General features: G+C 32.6%; 1 protein-coding gene across 4 annotated transcripts in view; it reads right to left on the bottom strand.

Annotated features, from left to right (window-relative positions):
* LOC118200992 (glycerol-3-phosphate acyltransferase 1, mitochondrial-like) overlaps positions 1 to 16,370 on the bottom strand; it is a 115,680-nt gene that overhangs the window by 79,796 nt on the left and 19,514 nt on the right. For all 4 annotated transcript variants that reach the window (XM_035372994.2, XM_035372992.2, XM_035372993.2 and 1 more), the window contains 5 exons: positions 12,917 to 13,015; positions 12,702 to 12,745; positions 12,479 to 12,590; positions 12,269 to 12,365; positions 6,434 to 6,570 (listed from right to left, as the gene is read on the bottom strand). In XM_035372994.2, the coding sequence (XP_035228885.1) occupies positions 6,434 to 6,570; positions 12,269 to 12,365; positions 12,479 to 12,590; positions 12,702 to 12,745; positions 12,917 to 13,015 (489 nt within the window). The remainder of the gene's footprint in view (positions 1 to 6,433; positions 6,571 to 12,268; positions 12,366 to 12,478; positions 12,591 to 12,701; positions 12,746 to 12,916; positions 13,016 to 16,370) is intronic.

Below are 16,370 nucleotides of genomic sequence, written 5' to 3'. Positions count from 1 at the left end.
TTACTTTAGCCTTCCCTTTAGGTACATAATTCTTGCATGCTTTGTCACAATCAAAATAAATGGTTAATTCTGACATTTTCCCATTTCATTGTCATCCTCAACATCACTGCATTTTATTATTATTATTATTATTATTATTATTATTATTATTATTATTATTATTATTATTATTATCCAGATTTAAGCTGCAAATGATTTTTTCCACCACTTAAAACTTGAAAACTTGGTTTGGTGCTTTGGTTTATTTAGTTATGGCGAAGCCTTCGATGGGTATCTGCCTGTGCCGAAGATATTGTAAGGCCTATGGGGAGGCCTTCATGGACAACTTTGTAAGGGAAATTGGCTGGTATACACATTACACATGGAGAAAACCATTAAAATGTCCACACAGACAGCCTGTTCACTGGGATTCGAACCCCACTATCGGAACCCTGGTGTTTTCTGTATTTACACTCATTGTCAATTAGAAATGCTTTTGTTTTCAATACATACATAAAGGCCCCATTAACAAAGATTCTATACAATATATATCATGCTCACAAAAGTTCCTCTTAACCTTTATTTTCACTGACCTTTTCGACCTTTATTTTAGGTCACTTTAGATTACCTGGTCATAGTAACTTTTTGTACATTTCCTTGGTCTGTATACTTACATTTAAGAAAATTTTATACACAGTTGAATTCCCATGTGATAAAAAACAACTAAGATTTTCACTTATAACCATTTAGAAATTACATTCAGAGGCTGTTACATATATTGAATAGCAAAACGTTTGCATCTGTCACCATTTAAAATAAAATATCAGTTTAAAAAAAGGTTTCTGATGTTAATAAATTAAGTCACTAGCATTTTTGTGCAGAATGTAGTGAAAAGTATTGAACAATATAATTTTTTTTCAGGAAAGGCATATTCACAGATTCTTATAAAATCCATGTTCTAGAAAATACCAGTAGACTTCAGTATTGACACATAACTAACTCGTAACTTTATATGCATAAATTAAATTTTAAAACCTTTCTTGTTGAATGAATTTTTAAAAATGATTTTAAAGTAAAAAATCTTTTTTAAGAATATTAGTATACCTTTAGCATGCAATATTTGAAACTTAAAAATTGTGTGAAATTTTTTTTCAGTGAAATCTCACAAATTTGATATACCACAGGCACTAAAAAGTTTTGTCCAGCCAAAATGGAGTGTTCAACATAATTCTGCGAGATGATGATTTTTCAGGCAGACTTGTGTTCACTCATGAAGCCACATTTTATTTACATGGCAAAGTGTAAACAGGTAGAATTTGATATTTCGCTCTCAGAAGACACATCTGCAACACTGGAACAACTGTGTGATTCTTTGAAGGTAAATATTTTCTGTACATTAGCCAAATGCACTGGGTTAAGGGTGCAGGTTTGTGATTTTTTTGTCAGGGATACATGAAAGACAAAGAAGTTCTTACCCCAATATCAACAAGATTTACAGCAAACACAGCTGCAATCAGTCAAGGCTGTTGTCTCAAATGCACAAGCTATTTTGTCACCTGTCTAGGGCTTTATGTTTATAAATGTGTTATTTTCATACTTTCCTTTTATTTTATTTTCCATTTTCATCTTCCACCTAAGTGCATATCAGTTAATGTATTCAAGCACCGAGTTCCTAAAATCAAGACAGTTTTTGGCAGCTATCACAGACCGTCTCGATATTACTTCTAGCAATGACAATCTTACTTTCGCTTTTGACCTTTAGCAATGCTAGCCATAACTGTTCTGGGGAGTTTAAAGGGGAGCTGAATCTTTCAAACGCATTTATTTTACCTTCCAAGTAATATTTAAATTTTATTTGAATTAATGCTTTTTATCTTCTTGCCAGCTGAGGAGATTTATTTTCTATACAGAGGTTGTGTAACTATTACACTGATAATTTTTTTTAAAAAAATCTTATTTTAAACTTTATTCTGAGTTGGAGGTATTTTACTAAGAATTTTAAGACAAGGCAATAAATCGTGAGTCTATCTTTATGTGTTCAGTAGTTAACAATTGGCACAGAGTTGATCTAAGACCCGTGCAGCAAGACTCAACTAAATTAATGAATTATTTTGCAGATGTCTGCCATGTCACAAAGGTCCTCCACATCGGACATCTATACATGTCCATAGAAATTTGGGGAGTTAAATTTTATTATTATACCTGCATTTGCATCAACTCATTACAGTAATTGCATGTATATTTTCTTTCTGTTCCTTCAATTTTGAATACCTTGTATTTGAAAGACAGTTCTAAATTCAATAACCATGACTAAAGATTTCAACTGGTAGACAATAAATGTAATATGTGCACAATGCACTATTTATTTACCATGTCATGAATTGTTACTAATACTAGATTAGCTATGTTATGTTTAGAAAATTATTGAGAAGATTAGAGAAATAGTTTAGGGAATTTTCGATGACCGATCACTTAAAAATTCTGCAGATTTCACTGGATGCTATACTGAAACAGTGCTACACTGTTCCTCATTCATGATACTGACTAATCAGTATCAAGAAAGATACTGATGAATCAGATGCCAGTAAAGTTTCAGTCATATTATTTCAATGAATTATTCTACACATATAGGGCATCAAAAGAACTAGTCAATCCAAAGTTTTGACTTAAAATATTTAACAATTTCTTTGATTAGTAATCAAAAGATCCAAATGATGAAAAAATTCTAAAATTCCAGACCTGGAATTTAAAAATAAAAGTTTTGCAAGACCAATCTTAGAATTAAAAAAAAAAAAAAAAAAAAAAAAAAAAAAGAAAGAAATGCAGCTTTTAATCCAGTCTGCATCTAATGTGTCAATTCAAATACCAAAGTCAGATTAAATCTCAGTATGTTTGTCCTTGTGTTTAACTGTGTGGGCAAACAAAATTATAAATTTTTATACAAAAGCCTAAAAAAGCTGAATAGCGTATTTAAAAATAGCTTTTTTCCCTCCATTAACAGTTCACTGAATTGAGTGCCACTGTGTATCACTTATTTCATTCTTTCTAAAGACTGGATATGATTTAAAAATAAAGAAAAACACTTGATCTCTTTTAACATTTGATTTATGCTTCACTCAAGAGGCGAGATTCTATTTTATTTTTAAAACCAACACTTATTCTTTCAATTTTAGTATAGTTCCAATAAAACATGTATTTTAGTATAGTTCTAATAATAAATCTTTAGCATAGTTATAAATAAAGGAAGATTAAGGAAACCAAAAGAAACTTGGTTTTTCTCACTGAAACAACACTCTACTGCATCACACAGTAGTTTCAAATTTATATTTTCTTGGACTGTACGCTATTTGGCCAAAAATATCTGAACACTCCTCTAAAGAAGTGGATCTAGCAGGTGACATCAAATTTATGCATTTGTGGGACAGTGAGTAAGTCAAAGGAGCTTAGTGACTTTGATCATGGCAGTATAGTAAGATGCCACCTTCATGGGAAATTAGTTGATGAAATTTCAGACATTCTACAGAAGACAAAATCCATCATGAATGATGTAATTGTGAAGTGGAAATGTTGATGCACAGAACAATGAAGTGGCAGACCTAAAAAAGTTAGTGAATGCAGCTGTAGGACTCTGAAAAGGGTGGCGAAACAAAATCACTAGTCCTCATTGGTGAAATCACTCAGGAATTCCAAAGTTCATCAGGCATTAGTACTAGTAGCAGGACTGTTTGTTCAGTATTACAAAACCTGGGATCCCTTGTTCGTGCAGCCGCTCACAAGCTGAACATCACTTCCCAGAAAGCACTAATCACAGTGGTGCAAAGCTTACTGTTATTGGACTGTGGACATATGGAAAAACATTCTTTGGTGTGATGAATCTCGCTTTACAACTTAATGTAAAGTTTGGTGGTGATATGTTCATGGTGTGGGGGTGTTATTCATGGTTTAGCCTGGGTCCCTTAGTTTCCTTTGATTGAAAACATGAACTTTGAGATGTATGCAGCCATTCTGGACAATGCTGCTCTCTCAACTTTATGGCAATATTTTGGGGAAGGCCTATTTCTCCTTCAGTAGGATAACTGTCCATTCACAGATTAAGACTCGCACAGCCATTGTTTGACAGAAAATTGGCCCAGCCTTCTCAGAGCCCTGATCTAAATCCCACAGAACACCTTTGGGATGCATCAATATGCAAATTACATACTCAGCCAGATTGACCATCCTTACTGCCAACACTCATTTCAGCTGTGATGGACACCTAAAGTCAATTCCTAAGGCTACTTATCGAAAAGTAGTAGAAAGTCTCGCCAGACATGTGTAGATTGTCATTGATGCAAAGGGGGGACAAACATCATATTAATATATGACTCAGGATTATGAGTCCATACCACTGGGTGTCCGAACTCTTTTGGCCAGGTAGTGTATCATTCAAACACATAACAGAAGAAATAAGATTTATTTATTTACATGTAATTATATTAATTACATAAAAAGTAAGAAATTCTCATCAGTTCAAAAGTTTCCTTCTATTCAAAACTCTCTTATTATTTTTCAAATATTATAAATATAGATTTTGATGCTCCTGGAAAATCCAGCTGCGGCTCTTCAACTTTCATAAACAGTATTATGTGGCTACTACTGTCATAAAGTTTGGTCACCTCTGTCATATACACTGCTTGACATTGAAAATGCAACACCAAGAAGGAGTGGTCAGAAATTTATGCAAATTTTAGAGTAGACGCACATGACCGAGTTATGCGAATGATGTGAAATGCGCAACTCTCCGACACACCTGAAGTAAGATATAAGGGAAGGAACGTGCAGAACGGGAAATATTTGTGTCATTATTTCTGAAAGACGAATTATCGAAGAAAGTTGGTTTTTGTCCCAGAGGATACGTGTAATAGGGAAGAATGCCAGGCCGCCGTCAACGAAGGCACTTCCAGCAGATAGACTATTCTACGAGGGGTATGGTGATCGGACTGAGCAGGGCGGATTGGTACTTACGTCAAATCGCAGCTGATACCCACACGGATGTGAGCACGGTGCATTGGCTATGGCAAACATGGTTGGAACAAGGAAATGTGGGAAAAAAGAGGGGTGCAGGTGCAGCCAGAGTGACGTCAGCACGCATGGATCGATGCATCTGCCAACAAGCTGTGGCGGTCCCGCAAGTTACTTGTACCACAATTCTGCAGCATGTGCAAGATACCCTGGATATTCCCATGTCGACCAGAACCATTTCCTGTCGATTGGTTGAATGTGGCCTGCACTCACGGCGTCCGTTAAGAAGACTGCCACTAACCCCACAGCATAGACACTAACATTTAGAATGGTGCCGAAGTGGAGCGATGTGGATCACAGAATGGCAAAATGTCGTGTTCTCAGATGAGTCATGCTTCTGTTTATCCAGTGACAGTCACCGCATACGTGTGTGGCATAGACGTGGAGACAGATCTAATCCGGTAGTAACTGTGAAATCCCCCACAGCGTGACTACGTGGCATAATGGTTTGGGTCGCTATTGCCTACAATTCCAGATCACCTCTAGTTCGTATTCAGGGCACTATGATGGCCCAACGATACTTGGATAATGTACTGTGGCCAGTGGCAATCCCCTACCTTTAGGGGTTGCCTAATGCAATTTTTCAGCAGGATAACGCCCGACCACACAGTGCTCGCATCTGCTAACATGCTCTACAAGGTATACAGATGCTTCCCTCTCCACTGTACTCTCTTGACCTGTCACCAATCGAACACGTGTGGGATGTGATTGGATGCCGTTTGCAGACTCTGTCCCTGCCTTGTTCGGAAGATGAGGATGTGATTGGACGCTGTTTGCAGACTCTGCCCCTGCCTCATTCGGAAGATGAACTGTGGCAAATGGTTGAAAGGGAATGGAGAGCCATCCCTCAGGACACCATCCACACTCTTATTGACTCTATGCCTACACATGTTTCTTCATGCATCGCTGTCCGCGGTGGTCCCACATCCTACTGAGCCGATGCCGTTCGCTCTGTATTCTGACTATCATCTTGAAATAAAGATCACTTATTGCTGCTTGCTGTCTCTGTCTTTTTTCCAAATTTCATCACTTTCTGACCACTCCTTCATGGTGTTGCATTTTCAATGTCAAGCAGTGTATCTTATGCTGGAAGTGAAGAGGTTAATTTAAAAATTCCTTTTACTGCACTTTCAGTAACATAGCTATATAAATACAGTTACTTTAATTTTTACAAACAGCAAAACATATTACAAGTTTTAAATGCTTTCTTTGTCCTTCAAAGGAAATATTGAAAAATTTATTTATATCTAAGAAATTATTCTTGGCTATTTAAGCATTCTTCAATTGTTCCAAGATAAAAACCCCAAAGTATTTAAATAGTTAATGAGAAACAATACAAGTACTTAATCTAAATTAAAGACAAGAAAATATTAGCTCCAATCATCTGGCTCACCTCCAAAAAGGAATGTACGATTTTTCATCAGCAGCTACAAGAGGGATCTTCAAAGAATTTCTGTACAGTATAAATGAAATCAGCATGTAATCAAAATGACTTCGATGTACAGGCAAGTAAATGACAGGGATATTCTCCTATAAATAAAATATCTTCATTAGAATCAAAGTTATTACCATTTTACACTTAAAATTAAACATAAGGTTAGTTCTCCCCCCCCTCCAACTGAAGTGATGACTCTCGAAAAGTAATTTTTTAAATTATTTTAAATGCTAAAATCACACAATGAATCAGTTTTTAATTCAAATCATACAGCTAAATATATAAATACAGGGTGTTTATAAAGTCCCGAACCCATTTTGATGTTTAATAACTCATAAAATAATGAAGATATAAACAAACTTATGGCATTTATTGATGGAATAATATTTTCCTTTTCATGCTTGAATATCTTTACTTTTGTAAATATCGTCTGTGCGTGTGGTTAATTTCAGATAATTTCATTTTCCAGTATAAATATCTGTACTTTTCTAAATATCATCTGCTTATTAATTGCATTTTTTGCTCTTTTGTTTTTGGCATCTTTCTGGCATTGTTAATCGCCATAATGTGAGCATATGGGGATCTGAAAACCCCCATGAATACCGTGAGGCACGAAGGGATTCCCCAAAGGTTAATGTGTGGTGTGGACTAATGCACGACCGAGTCATTGGGCCTTTCTTTTTTACAGAAAAGACAGTCTCATCAGTCGCATACTTCAGCCACATGTCTTTTTGATACAAGATGGTGCACCACCTCATTGGGGTACCATCGTTCGTAGTTCTTTGAATGACCATTTTACAGGAAAATGAATTGGGCGAGGATGTCCAATTCCTTGGCCACCTAGATCACCTAATATAACGCCGCTGGACTTTTTCCTTTGGGGATTTGTAAAGGACAACGTTTATAGGAGGAGAGTGTCGAACATCGACGACCTAAAAGCCAGAATTACAACTGCAATAGCCTCTGTGGATGCTGTCATGCTTGTCGGTACCTGGTGTGAAATTGAACATCGACTTGATATTCTCCATGCGACGAAAAGGGCACACGTGGAAGTTTATTGACAAGGGTCATGAAACTTTTTGAGTCTATCTAACCATTTATGTTATTAATTTTAATCTATCTTTATTACTTTATGAGTTATTAAACATCAAAATGGGTCCAGGACTTTATAAACACCCTGTATTTTAAAAAATAACAAAATAGCAGCATCTGAACATACCAAGAGTAATTTTTACTTACAAAAACATTGTATAAAATATAAGGTACTATCTGGTTATCCTCACCCCCCCAGTTAATTCAGTGGAACTGCTGTGATTTTAATACATTTTTAAATATACACTTAATGAAAATGAATCCACACATGAAGATACTACGTGTATGTTTGACTATAACTAATTTTGTAGAAATGTAACGTCAAAAACTACATGCAAAGTATTGGACTAGATTACCCAATTATGGCTATCAGCCTAAAGGGAAGGATGCTTTTGTGGATTATTTCCTGGTATTTTGTGCATTAGTGAAACTGCCTTATATTTATGTTGCACATAAGGAATACCATTAGATGAGATTAGTAATGGGTCAAACTATGAGTTTTAAGTCTTATTCATTCAGCCATTGACAGACTAAAAAATTCACAGAATATATCACCACAAAAATTTGCCTCCCTGAGCATCAGTACAGATAGAATTTTATACTTTGCAAATACAAAGACGTAAAAGGATTGGAAGATCACTATGAGTAAAAAAAAATATATGAAAGGTGACAGCCTTTCAAGCAAGCCTCTTAAAATAGGGAAATTATGAGTTACAGGTTCCTTATATAACAATGTAGCAATTTCTAGGCAAGTGAATTTACACAGTGCTGGATTAGCTAATGGGCACTAAGACAAATGCCTGGGGCTCATAATTCAGAAGTTCCGAACTTCCATCTTGGGGGAAGGGGAAATAAATAAATAAAAAAAATACATTTATATTATTTTTTAAAAAATACTGGAGAATGTTTCAAATGGTGATCGACACTATAAAAATTTTAAAGAACTATTCCCTTGCATTTTGAGGCTTTAACAAATACTTCGAAATATCAGTTGGATTTAGTGGAACTAACAAAGAAGTTTTCAGGTGAATATGAAGAATTTTTAGCACCTCATTAGCAACAATGTAGTTACAGAGGAAATGTAAACTGTTTATAATCGACAGTATATGATAAATTACTTAAAATCATCACAGAAAAAAAAAAACTTTCATGAATAAAATTAAGAAATCAAAGTGCTTGATTTTGTTCTTGATATAATGCATATTGACCAATTTATTATCATATCCTATCTGTTATAATGTATAAGGTCTGCTGGGAAATTCTGTCCATTTAGGAAGCAAAATAAAATAACACATTTTTCGTAACTTTATTAATATTTACAGCACAACATTATTTCTGTCCTTACTTATGCCTTTTGCCAGTGGGATAATAATTTGTAAATACCATGTTTGAAAAATATCTTGTTCTTAGAGATAAAGAACTCAAGTAGTGCTTGGCTGATATCTGTTTCAGTTCTGAATTTCTTTCCCTTCAAAAAATTTTGCAAGAAGAGAAACAAGTGATAATCAGAGGGTGCTAGGTCTGCCGAGTATGGTGGATGAAAGAGAATTTCTCAGCCTTGCTCTACGATTTTTTGGTGAGTTGCCAAAGCAGTGTTTGGTCTCACATTATCATAATGCACTATGATGTGCTTTCTATTGAATTTTGCTGGCCTCTTTTCTTTGACTCCTTTGTTGAAGTAACCATTTGCTGACAGTATCTTCCCCAACTGAGCTTTCTGCTAAGTTTCAAAAGCTTGTAATGTATTGTTCCTTATATGTATTATTCCATCATATACACAGATCCTTATATGTTTTGTCCCATCATATACATATGCATTATTCAGGCTCAAGCTTGGTTTAGAAGCTGAAATTGCACGTTGTCCAGGCTCACTATATTCTCTTTTCCAAATGGTATTTTTGTAAGTAAACCAAGGTTCATTACTAGATATCATCCAATCCAAGAAGGGTTCAGTTTTGTTCCAAGCAAATAAAGATGTGCATATAATAGCTCAAAAGTACTAATTTTTCTCCCTTAACTCATGATACACCCAACTGAAATATTTATGAATCAATCCTAGTTTATGAATATGATCTGAAAATATCTGTTAATCGTTTCTGCAATATCAAATGTTGTCAAACACGTATCTTGCTCTATCATGGTCTTGACAATATTATCACTGATTAAAGATGGTCATCCAGAGCTTTTCTTATCATTAAGGTCGAAATAACCTGTTTCAAAATTTCTTTAACAATTCCCTAGGTATTATCTTCAAAATTACATTTTGATCATAAACTTCCACTAAATTTTAACATATTTCTGTAGCAATTCTTCTTTGTAGGAATTCATACAAAATACAGTGCAGTATTAATAACAATATGAGTTTTTTAAATTTATTTTAGTTAATTTAGAAAAACACATGCGTATAAATGCAATGATAAAGAGAGGCAGCCACATATGCCTCAAATGAACATGCGCATGCATGTTGAAACTTAAACATTCGAACAGAATACATTATTGGATAAAATACTATTGGAAAGAACTTTTTAGTAGACCTTATATTTGGTGTTTCTTTGGCATTTTGGCCTTATATGCACAAACTGTTCCATAACTAGAAACTAGAAACTAGTACTTGCTAAATTTATTAAACATGAAAGACTGAAGAATTCAAAGCTATGATAACTTAGCACAGATGTTTGATCAATCTGCAGCCACAATTATGCAATAAAATGAAAAAGCACATTAATGTTGCACTGCAAACTAAATTGGAAATACTGTTGCTAAATGTTTTTTGCAAATTGTACTACGTTCTAATTTGGTAAACAGAATTTGTGCATTTATTTCACTGCTTTATTAGTAGAACATTATGGAATCTAAATTTATCAAAAATAAGATACATTCCATCAGATTACGTGATACTAAGAGGTCAAAATGAAGAATATGCATTTCAAAGAGTATGAAATGGATCTAGGGAAATATGAAGCACCTTTCTTTATTACTCTTGAGATGAATCAGAAAATCCTTCTACTCAAGCTGAGACAAAATATACTGAAGAAAATAATAAAACTTGTGTACGTTCCAATTACTGTTATTTGAGACAAAATACAACAAGGATGAATGGTACCTGGTTCCATTAAATTCATGAATAGTAATAATTTAATGACCTGTATAAGTTTGCTGCAAAGTTTATTGCAATACATGCATGATTTAAGAGTTAAAATAACAGATGGATTAAAAGTAATGGCAACACGGTGAATAGTTCTGAAAAGATTTTATTGTCATAGAAACAAACACTTACAATACCTCAAAATAATCACCTGCCATGTCTACTACCTTCTTCTACATTACTGGAAAAAATCATATACCATCAGCACATCTATTTCTGTTGATGCCCTGTGGCTATTGCATTAAAACACCCTTTTAATATTCCTTGATAACTTCTTCTCTACAGTTATAACAGATCCCTCACAATGATTCTTTCATTTTGGTAAAAATAACTTTGTACAGAGCTTCATAGCAAATAAGCATACTGGTGTTCCAGTACCATTGCAGAAGTCACCATTATGAAAATTAGTTGACAAAACATTTTATTTAGTAAGTACTATGCAGGTCTTTGAATATTATCAAGAATAAGTATTCCTCATCCCATTAACTATCATATATACATTTACAAGAAATAAATGAGATACATATTGAAAATATTTTACAAATCCAAATTGTATTATTAAAAAGGAACACATAATAGAAAATAATGTAAATAATGTAATTAAAAAATAATGTAATGTTTCATATCTGAAGAATAGTTTTGATAACTAGTATTTTTCACACATGCTTTAAGATGTCCGGACACTTTTTAAAATTACATTTTGACTTTTTTTAGATTGGTTAGATAAAGTATAATGTGACCTAAATTACAGATTAAACTAAATATCAGTCACATCATAAAAGGAATTCAGATTCAAAATCCCTAAACAGAATAAAATTTCCCTTTACTAGTATCATTTTTACTAGTATCGTTTTTAATGTTTTTATGCAATAATATTGAAAGCTGTATAAAACTGAAAGTGTATCTATTGTTGGGAGACATCTCATATACATACATCATCAAACCCTCAAACCTTGGATCTGCAAAACAGTGACTCTTGAAAAACTTGTTGAAAAATTGGGCACTTGAAAAAATATTGAGCTATATCTTTCATATAAGATTTTGGTATTCTCTGATTAATCACCCAAACCTGAGAAGAATAACTGGGTAAGGTGCTATGTTGCCAAAGTAAGCTACATAATTTTATGAAAATGTACTTATCTGGTAACCCACAATCGGTTGTGCACATATTACACTACTGCGTAATTCAGCTTTTGAAATTTGATGGTCATCCTTCTAGCTGCTGGTTATAAACTGTTCTTAGGTGATTGTAATAACAAACAACTTTTTACAAATTTTAGATAGTTTAATTTTTATTATCATAATATTAGCTACTTAATTTTCATTCTATACCTAAGCTGAAAAATAAAAATTAAATAGCTCATATTAAATTAATGAAAATTCAACTGTTGTTAGCTATTTCATTTTTATTTTACATCCAAGCCATAAATTAAACATTTATTGTTGTGTTATTTAAATAACTAAACAATACGGTAATTATATTTCCGTATTCTTTTTAAATGTTTCAAGTAAATGAGACAAACATTTGAGTTACTCAGAAATTAAAATTAACTTACCTGACTAACAGACTTCAAAATTTCTATTTGGCCTTTATGAATTAGAATTCCATTAAAAACTTTGTTGAAAATACAATGAAAGAAGACACTAGACAGACTATAAAAAAATTATCTTTAATAAGACTTATTTCATGGTTTATATACAAAATCAAGTAACAAAACAACATACTTAACACAGAAGATTAAAACTATTAATATCTTCAAACTTACTTCAGACACAATGTAGATATGGATGCTTTCATGGCATGTAAAACTGTTTTTGCTTTTTCATATAATTCTACTTTTGCTTCAGAAATAGCAATATCATCATCTGTGTTACAATCTACACATATATAAAAATATCAGACAATTATTAAAAAATGAGCAATACCGTTAAAACAAATCCTGAAAAGATTTAAACTGAAAAAAAAAAAAAAAAAAAAAATACAGCAACCTTTCTCCTGCATTTCAACTGCCTTGTCTATTGCAGAAAGAACACTGAAAAGAAAATTATACAAAATAAATTCATGAATTTTTAGAAAGATTTCCATGAGTTATTAAAACATAAAAAGACCGCAAAAATTGTGGAAATAATTATAAATTTAGGGTGTAAAAAAACATGTTTTAATGTTTTAGAAATATTTAAATATAAATGTTTAATTTTCAAACCTTTTGCTGCTGAGAACCTTAGTAGAAACATCTAAATATACTGGTTTCTGAGGTTTAAGAAGCTTCAAAACATCATTCATATGTAAACTAAAATGGTTCCTGTTAAAATAAATAAATTATTAAAAATTAAAATTTACATTACAGTGACACATCTGTCATTCAAAATTCTCATCAACACCCACACAATTCTCCTCAATTATTAATGCAGACAGACCACATAGAATCAGCAATTAAAATAGAATTGTGATTTTTGCACATAATCAATAAACTAGATGTTGGTCATTAGATGATTTCCCAGTAATTTATAAATCTAACAATCATTTCAGAGCAATTTCAAAATGGTTGCACATTGTGAATTGCATACCTTTTATATGATTTTATAGACAGTGCCAGAAGACTAGGAAAGGCAGTACTGAAGACAATATGAAAGTTCTGTTTTTTGTCTACAGTTTCAGGTGTTTATCATGACTGCTGTATCAGTGGTATATCTACACACATAAACTAGTAAACTAGCTATGCACTTCTGAAGAACAAAGTTACTGGTTTTACCAGAGATAATGACTAACAGCTTTAAGAATATGCTACACTACATGAAATTTCATTGTGAACCAAACAATGTTCCGCCAAAAATTAACTAACTGCACGATTAAAATTCAATAGCTGAAGACCCTCTAGCTCATCACTTAGATGCAGCTATAGAACTCAAATGTTGAACAATAAAGCTCAGTATAGCACAGTCAGGCAGCAAAGTCCTGCTAATTAATATTTTAGTTACCTCAAACATACAGAATGCTAAGAATGTGAAAAAAGCTCTACAAACAACATAAAATTTCCTATGCATATGGAAAATCATTATGTTTGAGATGGCTCTGGTGACACAGAAATATTCCATTCATATGCAGTAAAAATTCTCATTTGTTAAAAGATCTTATAAACCACATATCTCTTTGTAACTCCTCAGCATTCTAATAATATGAGAACAATCCTGTAAGATAATGCACTATGTCACCAAACTTCTATTGTCAATTAATGAACTGAAAAATATTATATAGACTTTATCAACATGATTTCCTTTGAAATTCACTGTTATGAAACATAAAAGAACCAAGTCTATGAACCATTAATTTACCACCATCCAGTACAATACAATTATAATCTATATAGGGATATTTGTGGTTTATCCTGCATAATAGTATTGGCAACTTTTAGACTCCACGACTTCACATATAGTTTACTCATGAAAGTTCAAGACTATGAATCAATTATTAGATACTTATCTCACAATTTTTGGCCATTCAATGTATTAAACATATTTGTAAAAATACTCCTTCAAACATGAAGAAGGTAAGAGCAATATATTCAGTATGTTCCTATTTGAATACACTTGCTACTGCCATGCTTTTATATTCTTAAGAGGTTTTTAACCTTTTTTCTGACAGTTTTATTTTTCATTTGTGACTGACCATTTGTGATCTTTTCAACAATATTAATATGAGCAGATAAAGCTGGATTTGCCTACTAGTATAAAAGGAAAGAGTGTGGAACATATATGTTTTTATAGTATGATTGATTGGGTCCTTATAGTAGGACTGATTTCCATCAATATCTTTTAATACATGTATGCACAATATTTATTATTACCGTATTTGACGGCATATAAAATGCACTTTTTTTCCTAAATTTGGTCTCAAAAAAGTTACCTGCATCTTATACGTGAAGGACACAGTCTTATATATGAAGGTAATTGCATTCAATAATTGTTTATTTGGCTTTTATGAAATGTGAGAACTAAAAGAAACCACGCTATTGAAACATTTTTTTCCCTTGTGTGTGGCCGTCTAAATAAGGGTGCGTCTATTATGCCGTCAAATACAGTATATAGCATTTACATGAGTATAAACTTTGTCTTACACATATAGAATTACTTCAAATCTAACACTGGACTGAAATCAATAATTCAATTTTGGTAAAGCACAATAAGGTTATCTGCCCAAGGGATGCTCTTATGAAAAACTTGTTAAGAAAGGGGTTCATATTTATGTTACTTATGGAAAAAGCTATAAAAAATAACCATTCATTTATCAGTCTTATCCTATGTCACAAATCTAATACTGATATTAGAATTAAATATACCTAAAAACACGACATGAATATAAGTAATATAAGACATGAGGAAGTCAGCATTCTGTCAATTAGAAGTAGTCATTCTGTCAATTAGAAGTAGAACCAGAGGTTAGAGAATGCTTTGCAATATACTAACATTTTTCCTAATGGTATAATATTACATAGACCTTACAGAAAATATTATTCTTAAAAAACACTCCTAGGAGCACTAAAAACACTTAATTCTAAAAATTTTCATACATCTACAAGTATTATCTAATAATGTAAATATATCCTTTATGTAATATATTCATCAGGTCTAAATTTCCACATAAATGCACATTCATTGATCTCCACAGCAATTATTAGAATTGTTTTTATAATATTAAGGGACAAATTATTAATTTTGAAACAATTATTAATTTTTAGTAGATTTCACTTCATTGAAATAAAAAATATCAGAGAAGAAAATATTTCTGAGTAATTCTGGCTCTTAAATTTAAATACTTAAATCTGGAATAATTATGCATATTTTGAGTAGAGATTAATGTACCTTAATACCATAAAACCTCAAATAAATACATTAATTAATTCAGAAGTATAAAAAAAGATCCCAAATTAGCTTATAGGGGATTTAAATTCTAAAAAATATACTGTGGATGTGATGTATATTTAAAATAACTATAACTGTAACGGTGTTCATAGCTATGCTGTTCCATTGTTGTGATGCACGTGTTGTTGTGCTAGCTTAATGTCATGTGAACTGTATTTAAAATAAATTTTGAATTTATTTGAGCTATACTCATTAGTTGAGTCTACTTTGAAAGTATAGAAGTTATTGAGTGGAACAAACTAAACAAGAAGTTACATGGTATCAAGAGCAAAATGGATTTCAAACCACCTGCTCCATTGACATTCTCTGTCGGAAATATTTAAGAAAAATGAAAAAAATGGAAGCAAGAGCTAGAAAACTATTTATTTGCAATGAAAAAAGATGCCAAGCCAGATAAGATGAAAATTGCAATTCTTTTGAATTTACTTGGTACTGAAGGACTCGAAATTTATAGCATGTTTCGATTTGAGAAACCTGAGAATAAAGAGAAGTATGAAGAGGTCTTGAAGTCTTTTGAAGATTATTGTTCATCACGGCAGAATGTCGTATATGAACGTTACAAATTCTTTTCGTGTAGCCAGCAAGAAGGACAAACAATTGAATGTTATGTCACACAGTTAAAGACTTAAGCTTAAACTTATGTGTTTGCTAAACAAGAAAATGGATTGATTCGTGACCATATTGTATTAGGCATTCGAGATAGGAGTCTGACCGAACGTTTGCTTCGAGAATCTAACC

Source organism: Stegodyphus dumicola, chromosome 7, assembly GCF_044657685.1.
Source record: "Stegodyphus dumicola isolate Sdum_Otavi_A_Nest chromosome 7, ASM4465768v1".
Classification (NCBI taxonomy): Eukaryota; Metazoa; Arthropoda; class Arachnida; order Araneae; family Eresidae; genus Stegodyphus; species Stegodyphus dumicola.
This window is presented reverse-complemented; position numbering and strand designations above follow the sequence as displayed.